We start from the raw sequence: 24,701 nt of genomic DNA, 5'->3' as shown, positions 1-24,701 counted from the left end.
GAGAACAGCTATGGATTGACAGCCCCAACATTCATACCTTTATTTGTGTCAGACCTTGAAGCATTTCTGTTAAATAACCATCTTGGAATATAGAAAAATTACAATTTTTATGAATAATGAAATTTCTATGTTGTCTTTAAGGCACATATTTCTATCAAAATTTCATTTTGGTCCAGAGAAGCAGTTGCATTTCAGACACCAGCTATCCAGGTATCTGGCAGCTTGGTTTGTTGCAACTATCCTTATGACTGTAGACTTCAACAGCGTGTATTGAGTTCACTGTCTGCACTGCAGTGTTGTGCCTCAGTACCCCGTGTGTCCCAGGTGCACCACTGCTCTTGGCTGCCTTCAGCAGCTGATTGTTGTCTTTGCAACACCCAGGAACTACAACATCCCGAGTCCACTCTTCCTGGAACCTGTAAGCACAAAGGGAAAAGTTATTTCTTTTTCCTTAATTCTGGTGAAGTTACAGAATTTCCTAATGCATTTTATTTGCACATCAGGGATTTCGCAAATGACTCATGCTGTAACATAAGGAGTTGCTTCTCCCAGCATCAAAACCAGTTGGTAGCAGTGGGGCAAATAATTGTGTCTCCATAAAAGCTGATGCAGACTTTGCAAAGACTTGTGAGGTTGGTTTTATTTGGGGTTGAGGCAGATGCTATTTGTTTGCTTGCCATCAAATGAGTCCCCAGCTTCGATGTAGTGCTATGCTATCTGGAGAGGAGAGACCGGGAACATTTGGATGCTGAGCCTGGTGCAGAAGAAGCATCCTTGCTTGGTTAGTGGAGCACTGCTGGGAGCGCAAGAGCCAGCTGTGCTCAGTGGGATTAGAGGTGATATTTGTAGAGCTGCCAGCAGTCACATCGGCCCTTGGCTGCCAGCTCTGGCTACTGCCAGGCCCCCTCCAAAGGGACCACAGGCTGGGACTCTGTGTTTGCAGCACTGGCAGTCTCTGATCCCTCCTACTGCCCACCTTTCCCCATCAGGAAAGGGAGGGTTTGTCCAGCTGTGGGGGAAGCCACCACTTCTGAGGCCACTGCCCCAGACAGCCACACCCCAGCAGTGAATGGTGTGGGCAGAGTAGCAGCAGTGGCAGATGGAGGTGGCAGAGTTTCTGAAAAGATGCTCAGTAAATCACATACCCCTAGCTCAGGAGCCCAGGGGGATGCTTGTTCTGAACTCTGCTGCAAGAGGTATGATGGATGCAGGGGGCTTTCTGCACATGGTCTGTGACCAGACAAGTCACAGCCCTTTGGGGAAAATGCTAATTTACTGCAGCCTGAGTGTGGGAGCTTCTGTAAAAGCTGCCCCATCCCTGGAAGTGTCCAAGGCCAGGCTGGATGGAGCTTGGAGCAACCTGGGATAGTGGAAGGTGTCCCTGCCCATGGCAAGGGGTGGAAAGGGATAGTCTTTGAGGCCCCTTTCCAGCCAACCATTCCATGATTCTGTGATTCTGTAAGTGTAGGATGAGACAGTAGGCACCTCTCTTCCCTGCAATAGAGCAAACCCTGAGGACATCAGAGGGACAGTGAAGCCAGTGGGGTTTCACCTCAGCAGAGTATGAGAAGAGCTATTAAGAGGGTTGCAGTGTCACCAAGGGACACACAACTGTGCATGCAGTGGGCTTTGCTCTGTGTGCATGGCCTTCAGTCAGACACCGCCTTCAGTTTGCTCTCTTATCCTTGGAAGCTCTGTACTTTGTCCTGAATAAGTATGACTGTTTTTTCAAGCACTTCAACTCTCCTTAACCCCAGTTCCCAGCTGGGATACGTCAAAACATCACAGCAGGAGGATCAGAACCCTTACCTGGCAATATAAACCTGCCCTGGGTGCTGAACAGTTAAGTGCATGATGCATTTGACAAGAACAGCTTTTATCTGGCAGATAAAATTTGGAGCTCCCATCAGGGGAGAAGAACAGCCATCACAGCATTTGTCAGTGGGGTTTAGAGGATTCACAAGAATATTTTTCTGTGTGACTTGAGAGCTGGTCCTTGCTGGAGGGAAAACACTGTTAACAGGACATCCAAGACGTGTGAGAACACAGCCACAAAGCTGCCTGGTGCTGGCACTGCCTCTCAAAACAGCTTTTATACTGGAGGATGGGAGGGGAATTTTTTGTTGCTGTATGCCTGGTGGCTTTGTACAAGACCCTGGGGTAATCATGAAAGCATTATGAAAACAATAATAGCAGCTCTATTGAAAGCACATGTTGCTGTACATGCCCCCTTTGAACTCTTGCGATGACAATTAAGATTGAAATTCACAAATGGGTGTATCTTAAAAGCAGTTTATCCTACCCTTCTAACGAGGCCCCGAGGTGAAACCACAGTTTGCTTCTCCTGTCTCAGCTTTCTTTGAAACCTGCATGTCAAAAGGTACTGGGAAGATCTGAGCCTCTAAAAGGTGGCAGTGGGGAACACAGAGCACAGGGAAAACAAGTTGAAAAAAATGAACAACTCCATGAACAGAGAAGCTCAAGGCTGGACCAGCCACAGGGAAAAACAGGGAAAGGAAATCTGCCCCTCTCCTATGCTGGGTCTCCTCCCCTTCAGTCCTTGGTGCCATGCAATCAAATATTTTGTGTAGGGAGCTGTATTAATTCCATACAATTTAATCAAACAGGTCATTTGCCCTTCACAGCCCTTTCGCTGGATGCTCTGTCTGGTGCAGTATTAAACCCCACAGTGATGAGCAGTCCTGCACCCCTTCCTGTGCCCTGGCAGCAGCCCACAAGTGTCTCACTGCAATGGTAGCTGAGCAGGGGGACATATTCACACCCACACAGACATTCAAGGACACTGTGCCAATGGTCCCATGTGTGTCCACAGCCTCAGGCACTGCTCTGCATGCCCCAGCCTGCAGGCAAACACCAGCAACTTCTGACCGGGAGGCCGATCATAACAGAAAATGCCCAGACCTTCTGTAGGGAGAGAGAGGCTTGCCTCTCTGGTGACACTGCTGACCTTCATAAGCAGTGATAGACCTTCATAACGGTCAGAGATCAGTTTCCCCAGGACAATCTTGCACTGTCACTGTTGTAGAAAACTATTTGCCCCCTTAATTGTCCCACTAGTGCATCTCTTGGCAGTCATTCCAGGTGTCCTGGTGCACTTTTCTTGTTCTACTGATATTTTCCATTAAGCTTTGCAGCAGTTTGTCTCACAACATGGGTATTTCTCCAAGTGTTCTTCCCTTTCCCTGTGGTAAATCCACACCACACCACCCCACTAATAGAGGGGCATCATATCCTTCAGCTTTTTAATCTATTCTACTTATGTGTTCAGCAGTCAAAGAACTGGGAAAGCTCCCTCAAGGGGACAGAGGGCAAGGCTGGAATGTAGCCAGGCGTCCCACCCCATCCTAGAAGGTCCCTTTGCTCACAGCTGTGCTCCTAAGTGAGGCTGGGCAGACATCATTTTTCAGAGCAACACGGATTTCTAATTTGGGCCTTCCCCACAACCCCTTACACAGGATAGTGGAAAATTTCCACTATATAGACACTAAACCAAAGAGAAAAAAACCCCTTATTTTATTTTACTGCAGAGGTCAAACCCTTGGGCTAAACTCACCAACCTTGCATATGACTTCTTGGACTGACTGAAAATGCTGAGCTGCCTCTTCTAATAGCATCCTGGCTCTGGGATTTTCTACAAAACCTTTTCACTTGGAATTCTTTGTTTTTGGATTGCCCTTACTTGCTTTTTGCCACCAAAGGTAAAGCATCTTCTAGCCAGAATGGGCTCTGGTACAAAAATTTCAGCTACTAAAAATACCTTCTGTGGGAGAACATACCAGCCTGCTTCTGTGCAGAAGGATTTTTTCTTTTTGGTAATATGCTCCAGCTGTGTGAATAGCTGAAAGGAGGACTTTAAGCCTACTGAGACATGGGCTTTTCCATTTGACTCGCTCCTGCAGTCAGATCAGCTACTTCATAGAGAATGTTTTATAACTTGGCCTAGAGCTGTGAAAAATAATTCACCTCTAAACAGTCCAAATTTGGAATGACCAGCTTCTTCCAAATGCTTCCACACTAGACAAAAAACCACACCAAGTTTATTTGATTCTCTTTAGATTGTGTTTTTGAGCTGGACTATTTTTTTTCTGGTTGTCATCTCAGCTGACAGAGAATGAAAAGGAGTTCGTGTACAGCTACATTCAGTTCTCCTCAGTGTGGAAAATGCTGGATCATCAATACTCCCTCTTGAAAAATTAGCACATCCCTTGAGTCAAGGGAGTATCTATTCCAGGACAGGTTACAGGAATTTTACACTGAAAAGCAAAGCAACAGAGCCAACACTAGGAAGCTGATGCAAAGTGAAATGAGCTCTCTCAGCGTTTTCTTTATGCTGGCTATCTGTGCTTCTCCTGGGTCACTACCTTCTACACATGCTGATATATAAATAGGTTCCAAACGAGGAGTGCCTGGTTCTTTAATGTCTCCTCATGCCAGAAGGGTTTGCTCTTTGCTCTCACAATGTTACAGTGGTTGTATGTATTTCACCACACCAAAGGTGGTTCCAATTGGATTCAGGCTCCCATTTCTGCTACAGAACACTTGCATTTCCTTGTGTTTTTAGGGAACTGATGGCTTTCACTTAAAGAACAAGTGAAAATGCTACAAACTACTTAAACAAGCATAAGATAGCCCCCTCCCTGCATGGATGTTTAAAATTTAATTGACATACATTACAGCAGGACAGGATAATTCTTTACAGATTTAAAAACTGGCAATGATGTTTATCAGAACAATTGCTTATTTGCATTTCCTCACCCTGTATTTTAAACCTGTTTTCCTAGAGCAGCAGTTCTGCTGAGGCTGTTGCACTAGTTTACTGTGAAGCTTTGCCTACTTGCTGAAAACTGAAGGCAGATTTTAAGCTCTGTTAGTTTGGGAGAGGTTTAGGTTGGATATTGGGACAAAATTCCCCACAGGAAGAGTTGTCAAGCCTTGGAACGCCTTCACCTGGGGAGCAGCTACAGCCGACCCTGAGCAGTGGGTGCGAGTAGCCCCTGCCGGTGTTAAGCTGACCCCACTCCTCTTTTGGACACCCATTTCTTTAATATAACGCTCAGCAACCTTCACCTCCAGCTCTCAAACGTTACCAGCAGCTGGCACAGAGGAAGGACAGCTGCCATTAAGCTTCTCTTTATTGATATTTTACCCTGTGCCTGTCACGGGGCAGAGGACAACCTGCCTGCTTGGGCACCTGCCAGATCCAAGCTCTCCCACATGGCTGCTTGCTTGGATGGCAGAGGACTATTTGTCTCGGGTGGTGGGTGCCCAAGCAAGTATTCCAGAGAAGAATTACTGCAGGGTCAGGTATTATTCTTTGTCAGAAAATAATTGACTCAAAAATAACATATCCTGGTACATCCTGCAGTCAGGCTGTGAGAGCCATTCCCAACATGTTGACAAGTCCTCTGCCCAGCAATCCTCCTGGGGACTGTTTTGGAGGCTCATGGACATTGTTCTCCTCTAACTACACGGCCCAGGGCTGCAGCTAATCTCCCTTCCCTAGATACAGACCCATTTTCCCAGTTAATCTGGCTCAAACCTCTGTACCACAGAGCAAGCTGCTATCTCTGCTGCTCTGGACTTCTGAGAAGCAATGTTGGGGAAACACCTCCCTCCCAGCAGCACCATGATCTGTAACTTTTTTTTCCCCTCTCAACATTATTTAGCATTTTCAATAATATAAGAGAGCAGATATGCTGTAAATACGTGCAGCTCATGCGTATAAGACCTTCTGCTAAAAACTGGTATGTTCATCCTCATTATGATTCCTTACATCCAAATGAAAGAGGTGGCATCAGCAGTCACTGCACTCTGTAGTTAATGGTCCCGGGTATTTGTACACATAGTTCTTATCATTTTAAAGCAATTTGTTCAAGCAGCAAAGCAGTCAGAATGAGGCTCATTATAATTAAAGTAGTTGCCACTAAAATTCAGTGTTTCCCTGCAAAACTATATAATCATGGTGTTTGTTCTGTGCTTCAAACATGAGGGGAAAAAGTTCTAATTTTGTGACATGTCCACAACAGCACGGTGGAGCCCCTACTGTCACACAGCTGGGCTTCTCTGTTATTTATAACTTCCACACATCAGCATTCTGCACCTGCACCATGTCACCTCGTTGCAGCCAAAATTATCTTGTCAGCATACTAAGGCCCTGCTTTAACCAGCTAGAGTTTTTTAATCCTAAATTTGTCTGTAAACCTTAACAAATACCTTGCCTGCCTGAAAGGAGTTTTTATTTTACATTGCCTTGCCTGAAAGAATTGGCTTTTTATTTTATCTCTTCTTACAGTATTTTGATCCCAAAGTACTGAATCAAAATGTTAACCTCTAAATCTATTCAAGTATGTCTGAAAAGTAGCATGACCTACATGCTTTTCTAGTAAAAAATAAATTAAGATATACTGAAGAGAGTCTTCTTCAAGGGTGCATAAGACTGTTTTCTGCTGGTAAGCACTAGAAATCACTGATACTGCTATACAGAAAGGCTGTACAGGTGAGCAGTAAATTAAAAGCAAAAAAGGACGGTGCAGTATATTATTGTATATGACAATGAAGCAGAACCCAGAGGGGGTAAAAGACACAATGATGTGTGTTTATACAAATGGTATTAGCAAAACAGTGATTAGATTTTACACATATTCATTTTTCTGTTTTTCTTCTGTTGGCACCATCACGGTCAGTGTAACACACCTAGACACACTCAGAGATGATTTTGAACAAGCACAAAGAACTCCTGTGCTCACCATCCATGCACCCACAGTATGTGATGCACTTTATTCCAGTGAGGATGTGTCTTTGGCCAATCCCAGAGTCAGGGTTCCCACACTGGAATTCTTGCTGCCTTGGGGATGAGGATCCTGTTGTTCTTGTGCTGCACCCCCTCATAACCAAGCAGTTCTCAGGGGAGCTTTCCTGCTCACTGTGGGATGAATGGCGATGCTTGATGTTCACCTTGAGCCCTCCTGCAGCCCCAGGTGTCCCAGGCTGCCTCCACTCCCAAGGCTCCTAAGGGAAGGCAAGTTGCACCTTGATCCCACTGACCAATACAGAGCAGGGACTTCTCTGCTGCAGTTTAGCATCAGTTTAACAAATCCAACTAAAACCTTCTCTCTAGCTTATCTGGTGCAACCTCCCCTTTAGACCGGGCTCAACCAGACACTGCTGGGGAAGGAAGCAGCTGCAGCCATAAGAGGGGAGGTCACACTCAATCCTCTGCTGTCACCTTTTGACAACATTAATTCCCCACAAGACAGCCAAGTTCAAGGACAAGCCCTGACAACCCATGGGCATCAGGTCCTCTTCAGGGGCCTCTCTTTAAAATACATTTTCAAGAATCCTCTTTTTACAATTTGTTCCACAAACTCATTCAAACCTACAATATTTTAACAGCCTTACCTGTAGAAGCCTTGGTTATCATATGCCATGTGAGTCACATCATCAAATACAGATGTATTCCTGAGTTTCTTATTGTTGTTGTTATTGTTTCTTCCCTTAAAACCAAAGTAAGCAGCTTGCATGTGCTCCAGTTCTTCAGTTCTTAGGTGGTACCACAGCTGCATATCTCTGTGAATATACCAAGCAGTAGAATACAGTATTGTGATATATGGCTGCACAGCTGAGCTGTTATCTGACCACAGACCTTGACTCTCTAGAGTTTAAATCTAATTCCAGGTTTACTGAAGAAAGCACTTAAACACGTGCTGAACTTCATGTGTAAGCCAAACTTGCAGAGATTTAAATAACACTTTAAGATAGGGAGTTCTTCAATAGCATAAATATTCTGTAAAATAGTGCTATTTTAAGTACTGTCCATCACTCTTCAAAAACAAGCAAACAAACAAAAAAATGAGAGCAATTTTCTTATGAGCACCAGTGGATAGTTCAAAGGAACAAACCTCCAAGGATTATGTCTATTTGATTCAGTGTTTTTTCAGACTACAGGTAATAAGAAAAGTCAGATAAGGTAGGATGTGTCTGTGTTCTCATGGACCTTCATCAGTGACATCAGGCCACATTCTGTTGTGTGTGAAAGACTACAGACCATCTCCATTTTATGGAATAAATTATTTCAGGAAAAAAATCATTTTCTGTGACTTTTTGCAGCACTGCTATTCCTAAGGTTTCCAAAATCACCAGGCAGGTTGAAAAGATATTGACATAAAAACGGAGGAGACAGATAATGTTGCCTTTGCTAAGTTTAGGGCATATTCCCTCACTGTCAGAATTCTCTTTTGAAAAGGCTCAGGGCTGTTTTCATGCTGCTCTCTGCAACTTTGAGGCAAGAAAAAATCCACAATTTAGTTTCTTGTTTTCAAAAGAAGTCTCAGATTCACAGAATCACAGACATTCTCACTGGCTGATGGGACAAGATTAAATTGTGAGAGCTGGAGACGCTGATTTGGGTGCCATTTCTGTCTTCTTGGGAGGCAATCTTGCTCTTTCCAAAGAAAACAGCAGCCACGCTCCCTCAGTGGGACAAAATCTGCAAGGAGGCGGAATGGTGGGAGGACTTTCAGCAGTCTTCATCCTTTCTCTCTTCAAAACACATGTGGATGTGGCATTTGGGGACACAGTTTAGTTGTGAACATGGTGGTGGTGATGACAGTTTGACTTAAGGGTCTTCTCCAGTCCTAATGATTCTGTGATTCTATTAAACAAAAGATGGCATGTCAAAGATCATTAGACACCTTGAAAGGCAGGTTTGTAGGCAGAGGTGATCTCTAAGGTGACCAACTAAAAGAGCCAAAAGAAGCAGACAAGGCAGACTTCAGAGCTACAGGCAAGGTGGGGACATCCTCTCTGCTCCATAGGTAAAGATCACCTTCTCTTTCAGATATTGTCTAAGAGACACTTATTTCACTATTTTCCCCCCAAGAGTTCTCATTTTGTATTAAGTTATCAAGCCTGCAGCTTTTTGTCAGATTAATGCTTTGTGCATCCAGAAGTCGATCCACTTTCCCACCTCCATCACCAACAGAGATGCTGCCACTGCGCCTGACAAGTTTCACACAGGGTTATGCTACTTTTTCTCTCATGACATGGACAGTTTGCACATTACTTCAATTCCTTCTGACAGAAGGGATAAGACAGACAATGTCTGCAGTGCCCCCAGGTTTCTCCTTGGAGCTGGGCTCTGCTGCCAATGGGATGGAGCAGCTCCTTCAGGAGACAGGGAAAGGAGCACAGGGGCAGCTGGGAACCGAGAAGCTCTCAGCAAAAGGAATAATTTTACAGCATGATGACAGAATCAGGTCATAAGGTCCAGTGTGAAGGGCTTTTATTTTGCAAGAGAAAAATATCAAGTCATCACAATAATGGGAATGGATAATTCTTACAAAACTTCATTTAAAATAAATGAAAAACAAGGACTTTGATATGAATAGTCTTATCAAAAAGAAGAGTGGCAATTCCAAAAATGTCAATCAAGCTTTCATTTCAAAGCAACTTATTTCATGCTACCAGTAAAAACCTAACATTATGATTGACACTAAGGACTTTCATTTTTTGACTCAAAAATTTCTTTCAAGGGAAGCAGAAAATCTCTATTTTGGCTGCACTCAGATTTCAAATGACAGAAGTTCCCCCTTCAGCTGGTTCCTATGCAGCTTCAGATAAAGCACAGCTCAGCATAGAAACCTTCACTGCTGTCTCCTCAGCCTCCCTCCACTCTACCCGAGGGACTGGTGGGAATAACTAGCAAGAAAAGTGAGAGGGAAACAAAGTTCCCATGGAATGCCTTCTGCAGCGGTGACTGTGGGTGGAGGCTCTCATGAGCAACAGTAGCTCGGCTCCAGCCCACAGCCAAATGGGCTCCTGCTGACACAATCCATATTGAGTTTTAATAATGGACTGGATTGAAAATTTGACTTCTTCTTATTCCTGTTTCTAATCCACTGATTTGTGCTCCAAGCCAGAAGACAAAATCCTCCGTCCTTCCAGCCCCACGCTGTGACAGCTTTGAGGATGCTCTGCAGATGGTGAGGGCCTTGGATGGCTCTGACACAGGGAGATTCAATTTCCCAGCAGTGTTCAAAGAAAGAAAGGAAAAAATGAAAGAAATAGAGTAGAAGGGGAAACACTGCCAATCTTCAATAACTTGAGGAGAGAAATGGTGTGCATGAAAATAAGACTTGTGTGTTCAACTTCTGCATAATCCTGGGTAAATCCAGATCTGCCCAGGCCTGTTGAGGTTATCAGATATTAACAGACATCAGGTACTTAAATACTCTGGAATTCCAAGTCTTTCTATGCCTAAAGCCTGACCTACAAATTAAGGATTTTAAGTAATTCACATCATTGCAGTGCTTCAAGCAGCAAATCCTTTGAAGCTCTCTGCTACCGTAGCAATGTATATGTGATGTACACTCTTACACTGTTATTAAAACTGTCTTCTTGACATACCTTTGAGTTCTCCTCCTCTCACTTTTCTTCACACACTTGATCAGACAGCAAGTTAGGAAAGCCATGGACATCAGCAGAATGACAGCACAGCTCACAATGGAGGCAATCACTGCGACCTTAAAGCCAAAAGTCTCGTATTTTGATATGGCTGCAGCAAAGCAAACACAGAATACGTTTCTAAGATCAGTCCACAAATTTATCTTTTACATTTTCGTTAAACCATGCTGAAACCTACCTGCTTCACACTTCTGCTCAGTGAGGACTTTCACATTCATATGTGTCAAGATACCAGAGTATCTTGGCTTCAGCTTTGAGCTATGCAAGCCTCAAGCTGGACTATTTAAAAGTCTCCTGTTTATAAGTTACTAATGAACTGCTCACAAGTATTTCACCACTGCAACTAATTAAACACAGTGCTCTTAGCACTGCAGTAGCTAAAAAGCACAACTCTGTTGGCAGATCAAATGCAGATGAGCTGCAGAGTCTTTATTAACAAAGAATGAAGCTACAAAAACAAATACTAACAGGGGTAAATGAGCTTAAAGAAGCCATTTAGAGCAAGGACAGTTCCATGTAATCAGGTCTTCCTCTGTTTGGGGAAGGATGCCGGGTGGAAGAAGTGACCTGCAGGGCTGAGTGTTCACAGGGATCTGATGGTGGAAAGTGAGTTACCCAGACAAAAAGAGGAGTGGGAATGCGGTGTGGCACAGCTAATGTAGATCCCTGCCAACTCACTTGGAGCAGTAAGCCTGTCTTCCTTCAAAACTCGTCTAGTACTCCCAATGTCACAATGACCAGCATCACAAATGGTTCAGCTGAGCTCCACACAAAGTATTATATTTTTGCACTCTCTGGGGGAAGGATTTCTCTCATTTTTCTTTTATGGGATCTCCAAACAAGAGGTAAGAATAGCTGAGTGTGTGAGAGAGCACTAAGTGTCTGTAAGAGCAATGTATCCACTGGGGATTTGAAATGACATGACGTCTGAGGCACAAACTGAGATGCTCAAAGCTCAGAGGTACCAAGTTTGCTTGGGTCTTCTTCTAGTCAAACTAGTAACAACCTTATAATAAATAAGCAGGAACACAGCATGAAAGGTAGTTAATGCTGTTGCCATTCAGACACTATTTCTCTATATGGTAACTTTCCCATGCAGCTGCCCACAGGCAACAACCAAGAATTATTCAAAAAATATCACTGTGTTTCTTTTACAGCAAAAACATTGTCAGAAAAGACTGCCAGGATACGAGAGGTTTGCAAATATGCTTGCACATCAGCTGGTCATTCCCATTGTCTTGGGGGTGATTTATGATGCTAGCCTATTCCCTGATCCTCTGCTTTATGCCCCCAAATGGTTGCTGTATCTTTAAGGTGGGTGCGGGGGAAGGGGGAGCCTTGGGGCTCTTTGCTGGGCATTTCCAAAGCTCTCTGCCCAGGTGTCTGGCGTGCAGTGCAGTTTGGGTTTTTGCTTGGCTAGCTTGGAGTTCTTTTGTTAGCCCAGGCAGAATTTTTTTTTTTTTCCCTTTCCCTGGCCTTGGAGAGGCTGCAGCAGCAATCCTTCAGCGGCTTTTCGAGGTGGCCTGGACAGTTTGGTTTTGGTCCGAGATCAGCGAAAACAACCGGCAGGAGAAGAATCGCTCGGGACCAGCGGGGAAGGCGGCCGCTCCATTTCGGCCCCACGTCTCGGAAAAAGCCGAGCCGGCGAGAGGAAGCCCACCTCCTTCATGTGCTGTGGACAGGGGACCAACACCAGAGATTCACCAGGTTCCCATCTACTTGCCCGAGCTGCTGCGTGAACCTTTTTGGTTTTTTCCCTGAGACAGCAGCTGTTGCCATCTTTCTCCCCACCACACTGTTGGCCCTTGTGGTTTTTTTTCTTTCCCTGGCATTTTGGGTTTTTGTTCCGGTGTGGGGGGAAGGGGGAGTGGGTGGGTGTTTAAGGTCTGACAGTTCAATATCTAACATTTATTTACCTTTTTTCCTGTGTTGTGTGGGCACTCTGTCAATAAACAGTTGGGGTTTTTTTCACTTTCATCCACTAGTATTCATTTCTTATTGGTGGAAAGGGATTGCTAGAACCCTTTTTTTTTAGAGGAAATACTCATTCCAGAGTGTTTTTCTCCTAAACTTGTCTCTAAACTGAGACACCCATACATTCTCTAAAGCAGCATACAGCTTTTAGCTAGAGCCACAGTTATTCCAGGTGCCACGCTACCAGTGATGTGAGATCAGGGATGAATCCAACAGAGTCTTTTCTGTGTTATGATAATGACATGTCAGAACACATATGGAGTGGAACTACCATCAGTGGGGCAACTTTGAAGAAAATTGAATTTGTCTTTTTGTTTGCACAAGTATCTAGAATGAATCCGAATGCTGCAGAGATAAGCAGGGCAAAACGAACACACCAATCCCAAAGGGAGGGAGAACAGTTTGGGAAGAACCTTACGCTTGCAGAAGGGCACTCCGGCTGTCCACTGCGTGCTGTTCCCTTTCCAAATGCAGGTGACGATTCCCGGTCCTTCCATCTGGTGCTCAGTGGAGCACTGGAACGCGACCACTGTCCCCACGTCTGTGCCATTGCCATGAAGGACCTGGAGTGAGCCGAGCTGGGGTGGGAGGAGGCGGCTGCACTGCCCTGCAGAGCAAGCACACAGCCACACAATGCAGCGCCACAGCCAAGAGTGACGGGCCACTGAGCTTTTATTGACACCAGACTATAAATCAGTTCCAGTTAATGGTCAAAACAAGTACCGATGCTGGGTGCTCTGCCAAGCACCAGCCCATGGCCAACCTCCCTCCATCAGTGCAGCACTCCTACAGCACAAAGCAACTCATATTGTGAAACTATCTGCTCAGACTGGTACATGCTGAACACTGAAACACTAAAAACACTATCATTTCTGAGTGGCATGGTCCCCTACGGATCCCTGTCTTGTTGGATTCTGTTTAATTTAGTACTCAGGCTGGCATCTTCCATGCTGGGAGTATTCATTATGCATCTTCCCCCACACAAATCTCCAAGATCTAGTGGACTGATCATGCAGCTCAGCCTACTTGGTAGCATCTTGGCATGATCCAAACAAAACTTTCTGTCTTTACAGGCACTGCGCCTCTGTTTGGCTTGGCCAAAAGGGGCCAAGTGGGTCAAAACCACAGGGAGGGGCATAGAAAGACATACACATACAACTTATCTCCCCTTTCAAGTGACAAACTCTGCTTTACAGTAAATAATTAATTTTTAATACATTTTTGTTCGTTCAGCATTTCTGTTACTTTGTTGTTTATACAGCTGCTCTTTGAGCCATGGAGCTGTTCTCCCCTTGGCCACCTAATGTCAGCCACTAACTTCATACACTAAGTTTTATTGTCACAACATTTGTTGTTCACAGTCATTTTAAACAAAACTTTCCATGTCAGGCCATTAAGACAACATATAACATCTAGATAACTACAGAGGTAACAAATACTTTTTCTGGGTCTGTACATGCACATTGACAGAATGTGGAAACTCAGTGTTTTAACACTTACAAAATACCAGCACTGCTTCTGCATCAGCACCCAAGTTCCCTATTTTTCACTGGATTTCCAAATGACTTGAGAAAACTCAGGGGCACAGTGCAGCAAGCACTATGATGACACACACAAAAATGTTAAAAGGGGGAAAATATATTTTCCACATCTACAGGCAAAAAGAAATTACAGCCTCCATGAGAACATCCTGACAGAACCACATGTGGTTAGCAAATCTGTTTTACTTTTAATGCTAAAACTCCTCCCATGTTATTAATTGTTGTTAAGCTCCTAGCTCATACCACAGCAGGCATGTGTCCCACCTGTCTATCTCCAATTCATGCTCTTAAACCCCCTGTCCCCGGAAAACAAACCCAAAGGAATCTCAGCAAAAGACCAAACAGAAGTCCCAGTGACAATTACTGGGCTAATGTACTGAGTAAATATGTACCAAGCACTAGCTTTTACTACCACAGCTCTTTAATTCCATGCAGATTATTTGTTTGTTTTTCCACTTCTTTCAGTCACTTATTATGGTAGCAATTGGCCTCAATGAGAGCAAATATTTCCTATAGGACTTGTTTCTCTTCATTTCTTGTCCTTCCCACCACTATTAGCTACCTGTAATGTTTTTCTAGTTAGCCATGGCATTCAATTTTCTGCTGGGTTAAATTTACCCTTACATCTCCAAAGAATCATGTTTAAGTAAGCTTCCATCCTTATACTTACATAAGCAGATGTTCCATATAGATTTCTTTTTGAATACTCTTCAGGCATGTTTATCAGACTAAATCTACTACAGTCAAGAATTTTATTATTTTTTTATTAATATAATTGTTTTGTTTGCTTGTTTTCAACTGAGACTGGTGTCCAAGGCTGCACTGCTGCTTGGTAAAACACTAACATTCGTGCTGACCAGATTTACATTTTGATTTTTATTTCCTTTATAAATATCTAGAAAATGTCATGTTCAGGTCTTGGTTTGCATAACTGTTGGCACCCAGAAATGTAGAAGTGAAAAACTGTAATATTGAAGAAATGCCCTAATTAGAGAGCTGGAGGCCCTCTGCTCTAGAGGCAGGGTGGAAGCACTGGCGTTGTTCAGCCTGGAGAAGAGAAGGCTCTGGGGAGACCTTAGAGCATCTTCCAGTGCCTAGAGGGGCTACAGGAGAGCTGGAGAGGGACTTTGGACAAGGGCCTGCAGGGACAGGACAAGCGGGAATGGCTGAAGAAGTGTAGATTTAGATGGGAAGTTGGGAAGAAATTCTAGGCTGGCAGGGTGGGCAGGCCCTGGCACAGGGTGCCCAGAGTAGCTGTGGCTGCCCCTGGATCCCTGGAAGTGTCCAAGGCCAGGCTGGACATTGGGGCTTGGAGCAGCCTGGGACAGTGGGAGGTGTCTCTGCCCACGGCAAGGGATGGAACTGGATGATCTTTAAGGTTCCTTCCAACCCAAAACCTCCTGTGATTCTGCAGTTCCATGATTCAAGTTCCTGCAGCTATTTCCACAGGTTTTGTAAAGCAAGAGCTGATTTATACAAACACAATTCTCAGCTTGGCCTCACGCTGAGAGGATATCCAGTGTTCAAAAGCCTCTGAATCTGATGCTGCTGTGTGGCAGCACAGAACGGCACTGGCTACAACAAACAGGTTGCTGCATATGACAAATAACTGTCCTCAAAGTAAAGACAGACACTAAAGTGCAGCATCCTCCATAAAGTCTTAACTCACCCCAACCTCTGGGTTCAGAAATAGACACATACATAATTTCCAGGCAGTGAAAAATAGAGAGTAATGCAAGAATTAAAATAATCCAAAATATCTCTTCTCATGTACGGCCAGGATTATCTATATTGCAAAATCGATTTGTCAAAAGCAGGAACCATATGGTCTCGCTGTCAGCAAGTTGTGGGTTTATGTTTTGCTGATAAGAAAAAAGAAATGAGAGAGCAACCTACGCACGCCTGCCTGGTAAACATTTCCTGTGCTCCTTCCACAGCAAAACAGTGACTAAAAATCAAATACATTGTGCAAATATCTACCAAAATGATCTATACTACAGAAGTAATTACCTGGAAGCATGTTAGCAAGGCTGCCACTTGTTGTCTATGCAGAAAGAGAGTGATCCACGCCTTCAACTCATTATTCCCAGACACACATAAGTCAGCCCTTTGCATTGCTTACTGTTGGCTATTTAATATCACTAAAACATGCTGGAATAACTAGACGCCAGAAAGCCAGAGAACACTAGGTTCTATCAACCCTGTAGAAAATAAACATACCAATATTATTCCTGCAAATCTCTTTTCCTACAGAAGCACCCCTCAGAAATTGGTGTCCCTGAAATCACAGGCATGCTGTTGAGCATCCACAGCAATCTCACAGAAGAGCTCTGGAAAGAGCTCACTGTGTTAAAAAGCAAAAGAAAAGCAGCTAGAGGTGAAACATGAAATAAAGCAGATGTAGCAAAGCATCTTGTATAGAGTGAAACTGTCTGGCCCTTTGCTCCCTCACAGAGCTGGCCACGAGTCCTGCCAGGGCTGGGCTTTTAAACCAACAAATGGCTACCAGGATCTGATCCTCCCACGAGAAAATCCAGACGCTAACATGGCTTTTTAAGAACTTAGTGTTAAACATGACATCAGACCAACACCAAAAGAGCAGGGTGAGATCCAGGCTCTTGAAGCTGCAAGTTTAACCAAGGTGCCCAGCTGTGCTGCAGTTCCCAGGAAGCTGCTGGAAAGTGATACACTAGCTGGAAAGCCAGCCACTGGAGAAGCCAAAAGAAACCCCGCATGTATTTCCGCAGGGAAAGCACACGTCTGCTAGGAGTCATGGATAGAGGAAGGATGAAGAATGCCTCACCAGACAACTGGACAGGGCAGAGGTTGTGCGCTGTCCCATGGGAAGCCTCCTGCAGCATCTCTGGAGGAAGGGCAGCATCCCTGTGTGTCCACTGCCCACCCTCAACACATTCCCACTCTCCTCCACTGCTCTGGGTGCTGCAGGACACTGAGCTCAGCCTGGCTGTGTATTTGCCTTGCCTGGCTCTGGGTTATCTGCCTGCAACAACTCTGTGATGGGGTTTGTGCACACTGACATGCACATGCTGCAGTACTGAACGTGGCCGATAAGAGCAGATGTGCCCGGACGATGTGGCCGGCAGCCTCTTGCTTATGCACGACACTTGCCAGACTGGGCACAACCTCTACAGATGGCAGAAATCCCCACTGGTAGGGGTACATTGCACTGACCTACCTTGACCAAAAAAATTCTCAAGCAGGAAGGGTCCAAAGCTGGACCAAAAACACTTCAGTCATTAAAAAATCCACTCCCAACATGAAATTTTAGGTGGACCAGACCTGTTTGCTACTTGATGGTTATATATTCATTTTTTGCCAAAAAGCTTAAAACATAGGAATTGCATTTCCACAAAGAATTGATTTGTAAAGAATATAGAAACTTTTCAACCTTTTCTCTTTGAAACCACTTTCCTGTTTTAAAACAGATTATGGAATACAGGTTTGTTAGTTTTCCAACTACCCTGTTAAGCAAAACCAGCCTGAATGCTGCAGACCTTACCTGCATTTCCTCTACCTGGCTGGCCCACTTTGGCTTCTCTAAGTCCTTCTTCCTTCCCAAGAGCAATCTGAAGCTGCTCCTGTCCTTGGTTTGCTGTGTTAAGCTGTGAAATGCACACCACAGAGCTGTGACCTGGTATCCACTGTCTGCAAGAATTTTTGTGAATAATTGGTTTAAACACCAGTCTGAAAAAGTTAGCAATAGCATGCCTTTTATTACAGTGATAGAAGTCATTCATGGGCTGAGAAACCAACAGCCAGCTTTAAAACCCTTTTCTGCAGTTTTATCGCTTTTAATTTTTCTTCTCTCCTTGTTCTTTTCCTGACAGGGTTTGGCTTTCCTATTCCTGGGCTTCCCAGAGGGACATGCAGCCAGGAGCTTGGTCAGGGACACCAGAGCAACCTGCAAACTTCATGGTGTGAGAGCCACACAGCATCCTGGCAGGAACCGCTCTAGCACAGCAATGACTAACAGCACAAGTCAATAAACATATCTGCTTTTGGCCTCCCTGGACACAGGAATTCATGCAAGATGGCATGAAGATTGACGGGAATGCCAGTATAAGGACAGGGAACCAGTGCACTGTGTTTACTTTTTCCCACTTAAAAAGTCAATGATTGCAGGTGAGTTATGCACAGAATGACAAGTAGCTCGAGAGAGCAGAGCAGAGGACAGCAGCCCCATGCCCTCCCCTTCCTTTCTACATGACTAGGAAACTCAGGGCTACACCTGAGAATTCAGCTTCTGGGCTGGAACAGATTAAAATGAATGAAAACCTTATTTCTAATATAAATTTCTGCAGGTATTAACAATAATGGGCCAAACACCAGAGCTCTCTTGCCTGTGCAAAACTGCCCCTGGCTTCGTGGGCCACAACTTTTTAGAGCAAAGCAGAACCCTTTTGTCCAGTCCAGATGCCTCTTTTGAGCCAATCAACTAGCAAAGATCTTGGGAATAACTGTATCTATAAGCAGAAACCTTCCTGGATGTAATTCTGCTTTTACATGAAGGCACAAATTTCTGCTCTTCTGAACAGGAAAAATCAAAACCCAAAACTTGCCCTTTGCACCTCTGAGCCCCTGCAGCCCAAACCATCCTCCCACACACTGTTCCCAGCCCAAATGTGCACTTAGGGAATTTTGTACACCATCCCTTCACCCTTACTCACCTTCTGTCCCCATTTTCACCTCTCCTCAAATTCATTCCAAATCAAACCTACTCTGCTTAGGAGTCTGGAATACATGAGCAGCATTGTGTCTGGCTTTATTTCATCCCAGAAATAATAACAGAATCATCTCTCCCAGGTCTGTTGGAGGAAAGGCAAGCAGTTAACCCATTCCTTCCCCTGATAGTGCTTCTACCAGCTTCTACCAGCCACCACCACTCCAGTTTGGGCTGAGGTAGCCATGAGGTAGCTGCCTCCCCAGGATGCTGCTGGGCCACAGGGGCTCTGCTCTGCTGCAAAGGCTCATTTGTAACCCAGGCACCAGCTCAGCCCCATCCCTGAGACCCTCAGCAGACACAGGAATTGATTTATTTTGGGGAGCAGTTGCTCATTCTGCAACTTCTGCATTTCTCTCTGTCATCTGACAACCAAATGAGAGGCAGACGTCCATGCAGACTGCAAAATCACCTCTCTGCCAATCCTGATCCACTGAGCTAGTCAAAACTGTTCTTTAGAATAACATGCTTGCTCATCTGCAGCTGCATTTCAAAGACAGCATGTCAATAAAATGCCTAAATGAAAACTAGCAATTGTCCTATGTGTTAGCTTGTCCCCATCATAACATTGGATGCAAGATTCTACAGTGCACAGATTCTACAGTGGCAATCATGACTAATAAGCAAAATCATGCCAATTCCAGCATAGCTACAAATCTCTTTGCTGCAGAGTTGCAGAGATGCTTGGGGATGCTCTGCTTTTTAGGGGAAAGGTCCAAGGACCTCCTGGCTCTGCCACAGTGGGAACAGCAAAACTGGCAGTAGGTTGGCCCTTTAAAATGGACCACACCACCCAGAAAATGCTGGGTTAACCACTGTCACTGGGGTGCTTCTGTGTTTTAAGACTGACTTGTGATTTTTAAAAATTAATGTTTTGGATACAAAGCATTCAGCTCAACTCATTCATTAGCTGAAATTCAGAAGTCTACTCATAATTTGTCTCTCTAACCTAGGTAACTTCAGAGTAGCTAGGACGAAGCGCTGGAGAATATCACAGGGAACAATCTTGCACTTGTGGAGGACTCAGAAAACCCAATAACTCTTTTCCTTCTCTATTTTGTACTGTTCTAGAGTTTTAATGACAAGCACAAAAATCCTTCAGCAGTATCAATGCCTAACCACCCAGATTAACACCTTGCAGTACAGGAGATAAAGCCAATTAGCTGATATTCTGCAACTGTCACTTCTTTTACATTACTTAGTACAAAGTTTGAGCTCATGGGAGAACAAGAAAGGAGAAATAACCCTGAAGAAATTACAAACCCATATAGTCCAGGTTGTATCACCTTCTGCCTCATGGAAATGGAAATTTGGGATCCATGTTTTCTTCTGCAGCCTAAAAACTGAACCACATCTCAGAATCTCAGGGACAAGGTGCTAAAATTCCATGCACCTGTTCTGCAAAGCAGCAGCGCTCCTGGCTTTGAAGAACAACTTTGCTTTTGCTGTCCTGAAAGAGCAACTGTATGTTCTTAGTAACATAATTTCGGTTTCTGCACTGCCAAGGAAACTCACTCCAGAAAAATAAAGTTGCTCACAACAAAAGAACAGACATCTTAAGGCACACCAAAGATACATCCATCCTGCTACCTGCATCCCACCATGGCCACCAACATCCAGGGTACGACTGAGCCAATACATGGTGATCCCTATTCTATCCTCCAGCAAACTGCAACCTTTATCTGTTCTAAGCCACAGACCCTGTCCCTTTCTTCCAGTGGTGTCTGCTAGATAATTTCTTCCACAACTAGATCTGAGCAGAGCATTCACTACAGCCTGCAGCATTTCCCATCTCATGAAACCCCTCCCCTTCCCTGGTCTGGTAACTGGAGGGACGAGGCAGAACCACAACTACAGACAACAGCCCAGCAGTGAGACCTACTAATTTATAACCTGTCATAATGAGTGTTTCTGCCACACCCTGCATTTATTTTCCCTTTGTCTGTGGCTGCACTGAAGTGTTTGTTGATGCATCTCTGTGTTTACAGAAGTATGTGCTGCCTGGTCTGAAAGAGCTACAGGAGGGTACTGAGGAATGAGAGAGGAATCACAGCAAAAAAAAAGGTACCACCCTGGATAACCAGAGGGCCAGAGCCTCCCGCTTCAGCAACATAAAGACTAAAAATAATGATACGCCTTTGTTGCTCCTTCCTCTTTTTCCTATTTCACCCAAAAGCCCCCAGTATAATCGGAACCGCTTCAGAGGCACCAGTATGTCAGTGGCACAGGCTGACAACAGCACCCTGCTCCATGGGGATTCCCACAGGGCAGGAAAGTGCTCTGACACAAGCCTTTCAGAATCTCAGAGGCTTCTCCAGAGAATTTACTGAGCCTGGCAAGCGCTGGTCGATGAGTGTCCATAGTGCACTACCACAGCAAGGCAGCAACGCTGTGATGCTGCTGTGACAGCAAAACAACCGCGGTGCAGTGTGGAACACGTAACAGCAGCTGCATCACTCAACAGGGTAACAGGCTGAATGGAAGAAGGCTTCTTCTCAGCTTTCAGACATTTGTTGTGCTCCTCCCCTGCCCCATGCTCCTATCCTGCACATTTGCTGACCTTCCCTTGGGGTAAGCCAGGCTCCCACAGCTCCTCTGGGAAACACAGTGCTGACCCTCCCAAATACAGGGCGGGATCGTTCTCCCTGCTCCTGTCAGAGGGAGACACCAGTCCTTCAAAAGAAGTCAAGACCAGGAAAAGCAAAGGGTGTCTGAATCTCACAGCTGTGTCTCAGGAAGCTCTAAGACCCTCTAAGTACTACAGGCATCAAGGCTGTACTAAGGAACTTCCTTTAATTTCTCTCTCATTCATGCCTTAATTCAAATGGAAATCCTGCCACATTTTTTTCATCCTCTCAAAAGGAACATGTGAGGAATTTATCTGTGCAAATCTTTATTATTGCCTGATTGCTCACAGCCTGAAATAATGTAAGGGGGCACAGAGCATGAAAAAGGATCACCAATAACAACATGATGCAATGAAAGATGCTGTATAAATATTGTGCAACAACTGGCAGCAAACATGGATGTATAAATAACATGGTCACATTTAAATGAAGCATCCTGAACAAGAGTTCAATTTAAAATTATACAAGTAGCCATCACTTTAGCTATCTAAACTGCTGAGGGCTACCAGCAGTACGTCCACCTGACTCAATACATTCGTAGTTCCAAATGGGTGTTGGTGAAGGTGGAATTGCACCATGGCAAACCTCCATGAAGTAGCAGAGAGGCGATGAGAGAGCAGACACCCAACTGAGGTCTGGCAAAGCCCTGTGTGCTCAAGCATCACTGCTGGTCCTACAGCCAATGCAGCAGCTCCATGCAGCACAGACAAGCACTGACCCAGAGTATTTCAGTTTAGCACCTTACTGAGAATTCCTGCTCCGTGGTTTTGGTGTAGTTGGCTTGGAAAAAATGGTCTTTGTTATTCTGGCTGGAGACATGGCTGAGAGGAGCCAGGTCTACGGATATCCAAGGGATTAACTGAGGGTGGATTTCTAATTCGAACACCAAATATTTTTTGGTAGATCGGCATTTCTAGCTGTTTTGCCACAGATCTACATAGAGCAAGATTAACCTATACAGAATCAGAAAGGCTGAGTGTAACACAGGACATGCCACTTCCAAAACTTCCAAAACTTTTAGTGTGGGCAAACCCAGCCCCACAAGACTTTGACACAACATATAAAAGCAGCCAAATATACATGATTTTAAAAAAGAGAAAAGTCAATAACTAGCAACACTATCAGGCTAGAGCAACAAGGTCTACACTTGGGTTTGAGTTAATTCTCTAAGCAGGCTTCCCAGAACTTGTTTCTCATTTTCAAATGAACTGCTCTATTAAATTCAAATTAAACAGTTAAGCACATTCAGAGGATACAATTTAAAGCATTGCTACGGTAGTAGCGCAAATATGTTTGCCAATTTCTATAGGCACAACAAAATCAGATCATTAATAAAGTCTGTTAGAACTTCACGAGCCAATTAAATCGCAAGGATACGAGAGGACAGGCTGTGCAGAAGAAGGATATCCCTGGATTTCAGGAGCACTCAGCCCTGCTTGCACTGAAACCAGGGAAAAGCCTATCTGCCCTGTGATCTGAATTACAGAGGAAGAAACCCCAGCAAGCAGCAGGTCACCGCAGCTGCACCAAGCTCCAGCATCCTTCCATCTCATCTTGCTCTCAGACTCCAGAGGTAGCTGTGGCCGGGAATAAGCATCTCCTGCTGCCCCAGACAGCAGGTCCAGACCATGGCTCTGCTCCTCCCAGGCCCAGACACCCACCAACACCGCAGACCTGTGCAGTGGACATGTCCCACCAGTTCAGGGCCAGACCTTCTGTCACCTCATGTTATCCCCAAATTATTGAACTCACTTAAGCCAAAGAGGTTTTGAAAGGATGTTATGGTCTATGCAATCGAATGAGTAACAAAACTCAAGGGAAGAGAAAGATAAGAAAGAAAAAGCTTTGATTGGTTTCTCATTCCACCCCTCAATGTATTACCATATTCCATTAAAACACTGATGTCTTAATTTCCTTCCCAGCCCAGTGACATGTGCCCAGGGACGACGTCTCTGAAAACCAGCACCGTCCATCCTTGCCAGACACTCCCCTCTGCACCCATGCACTCGTCCCCAGTGCCTGCGGCCACCCCAGCGAGTGAACCCCAGACTTCTATCATTGAACCGCAGCGCCTCCTCTCTGAGAGCAATAACTCCCCTGGGGCTCCAGCAGCCCCCCGGGTGACCCGCTCGGACGGCTCCGGAGAGGGGCTGCTGTGTGCCGCCCTGGGCGTGCTCGCACCCTCCGCCAGACCCGCAGCCCAGGACTGGCCCCGCTCGCCCCCCCGAGTGCAGCCCCGGCAGAGCTGTCCCAGGGTCTCCGGGACCCGCCGGGATCCCCCCGTGATCGGGGCAGCTCCGGGACGGCTCCGGGACACCCGTCCCGAGGCGCTGTGTGCCCGAGAACTTCACGGTGCGGACCGGCCGGAGGCGACACAGAGTGGGACGGGAGGGGCCCCTGCCTGGCGCGAGGGTCCGGAGCTGAGTGGGAAGGTAACGCAGCCCCGGCTGGGGTCTCCCGCGCCCCTTCGCGGGGGACATACAACACCTCTGTCCCAGGGTACCGCATCCTGCCCCGGTCACCCCGCATCCGTACGCGGGAGGGATCCCGCACCGTGACAGGGGTCTGGCGCTGCCCCGGCTGGCATCGTCCCTCCCCTCCGGTGCGACGCAGGACGGAACTTGTGCGAGGAACGATGCGGGACCACGCTCGTACCTGTGTATCCGCGGGGGCCGCTGCTGTCCCACCCGAGCGCGGGGGTGCGCGGCGCGTCCAGCCCGGGCGCGGTGGCTGCCGGCATGGTTCTGCCGAGCGCCGCCGAGCCCCGCCGCGCCGAGCCGCCGGGCAGGTGCACCCGCACCCTCCTCCGCCCGCCCTCCGCCGGGGCCGGGCCGGGGGGAGCAGCACGTCCCGCAGGAGCCCCCGCCAGGCGCCCGCCCCGTGGCCCCTCCGCGACACCCTCGGGGCGGGGCAGGAGGGGCAGCGGAGAGAGAGGAGGGGCCACTCGGGGCTGGCGCAGCCGGGCCGCCGCCGGAGCCTCGGGGCACCGGAAAGCGCCGTGCCCTGACAGCGCCGGGGTTCGGCCCGGCCCTTCCCCGGCCCGCGCGGCGCCCCACGAGCGGCCGGGCGGGGATGCGGCACCGCCCGCGGCGCCGGGCCGGGGCTGCCTATCCCCCCCTGCCCGCCCTGCCTGCCCTGCCCGCTGCCTGCCCCTCGCTGCTCGCCCTGCTCGCTGCCCGTCCCCCGTTGCCCACTGCCTGCTGCCCACTGCCTGCCCCTCGCTGCCTGCCCTGCCTCCTGCCTGCCGCCCGTCCACTGCCTGTCCTCCTCTACTACCTGCCGTCAGTCCCCGATGCAGCCAGGTTGGCGTTCACTGTAGAGCCTCAGGTACCCAGT

At 46.3% G+C, this 24,701-nt stretch overlaps 1 protein-coding gene across 5 annotated transcripts; it reads right to left on the bottom strand.

The window, feature by feature from the left end:
* Positions 1 to 24,228, bottom strand: SUSD3 (sushi domain containing 3). 5 transcript variants are annotated; one of them, XR_011154825.1, is made up of 6 exons: positions 24,021 to 24,228; positions 12,875 to 13,063; positions 10,426 to 10,573; positions 7,420 to 7,587; positions 6,768 to 7,029; positions 346 to 416 (listed from the first exon to the last, which is right to left on the bottom strand). XR_011154825.1 is itself a non-coding variant. In XM_069028263.1 (5 exons), the coding sequence occupies exons 1-5, from the start codon at positions 24,103 to 24,105 to the stop codon at positions 203 to 205; spliced, it is 804 nt and encodes a 267-aa protein (XP_068884364.1). In that variant the 5' UTR covers positions 24,106 to 24,222; the 3' UTR covers positions 1 to 202. The 5 variants fall into 5 exon arrangements, 3 of the variants coding, with proteins under 3 accessions (XP_068884364.1, XP_068884365.1, XP_068884366.1); XR_011154826.1 differs by lacking the exon at positions 346 to 416 and adding an exon at positions 425 to 1,999; XM_069028263.1 differs by lacking the exon at positions 6,768 to 7,029 and having other exon boundaries at positions 1 to 416; positions 24,021 to 24,222.
* Positions 24,229 to 24,701: the final 473 nt, after the last annotated feature.

This window comes from Aphelocoma coerulescens, chromosome 12 (assembly GCF_041296385.1).
Source record: "Aphelocoma coerulescens isolate FSJ_1873_10779 chromosome 12, UR_Acoe_1.0, whole genome shotgun sequence".
Classification (NCBI taxonomy): domain Eukaryota; kingdom Metazoa; phylum Chordata; class Aves; order Passeriformes; family Corvidae; genus Aphelocoma; species Aphelocoma coerulescens.
The sequence above is the reverse complement of the archived record's forward strand: the minus strand, read 5'-3'. Positions and strand labels throughout refer to the sequence as shown.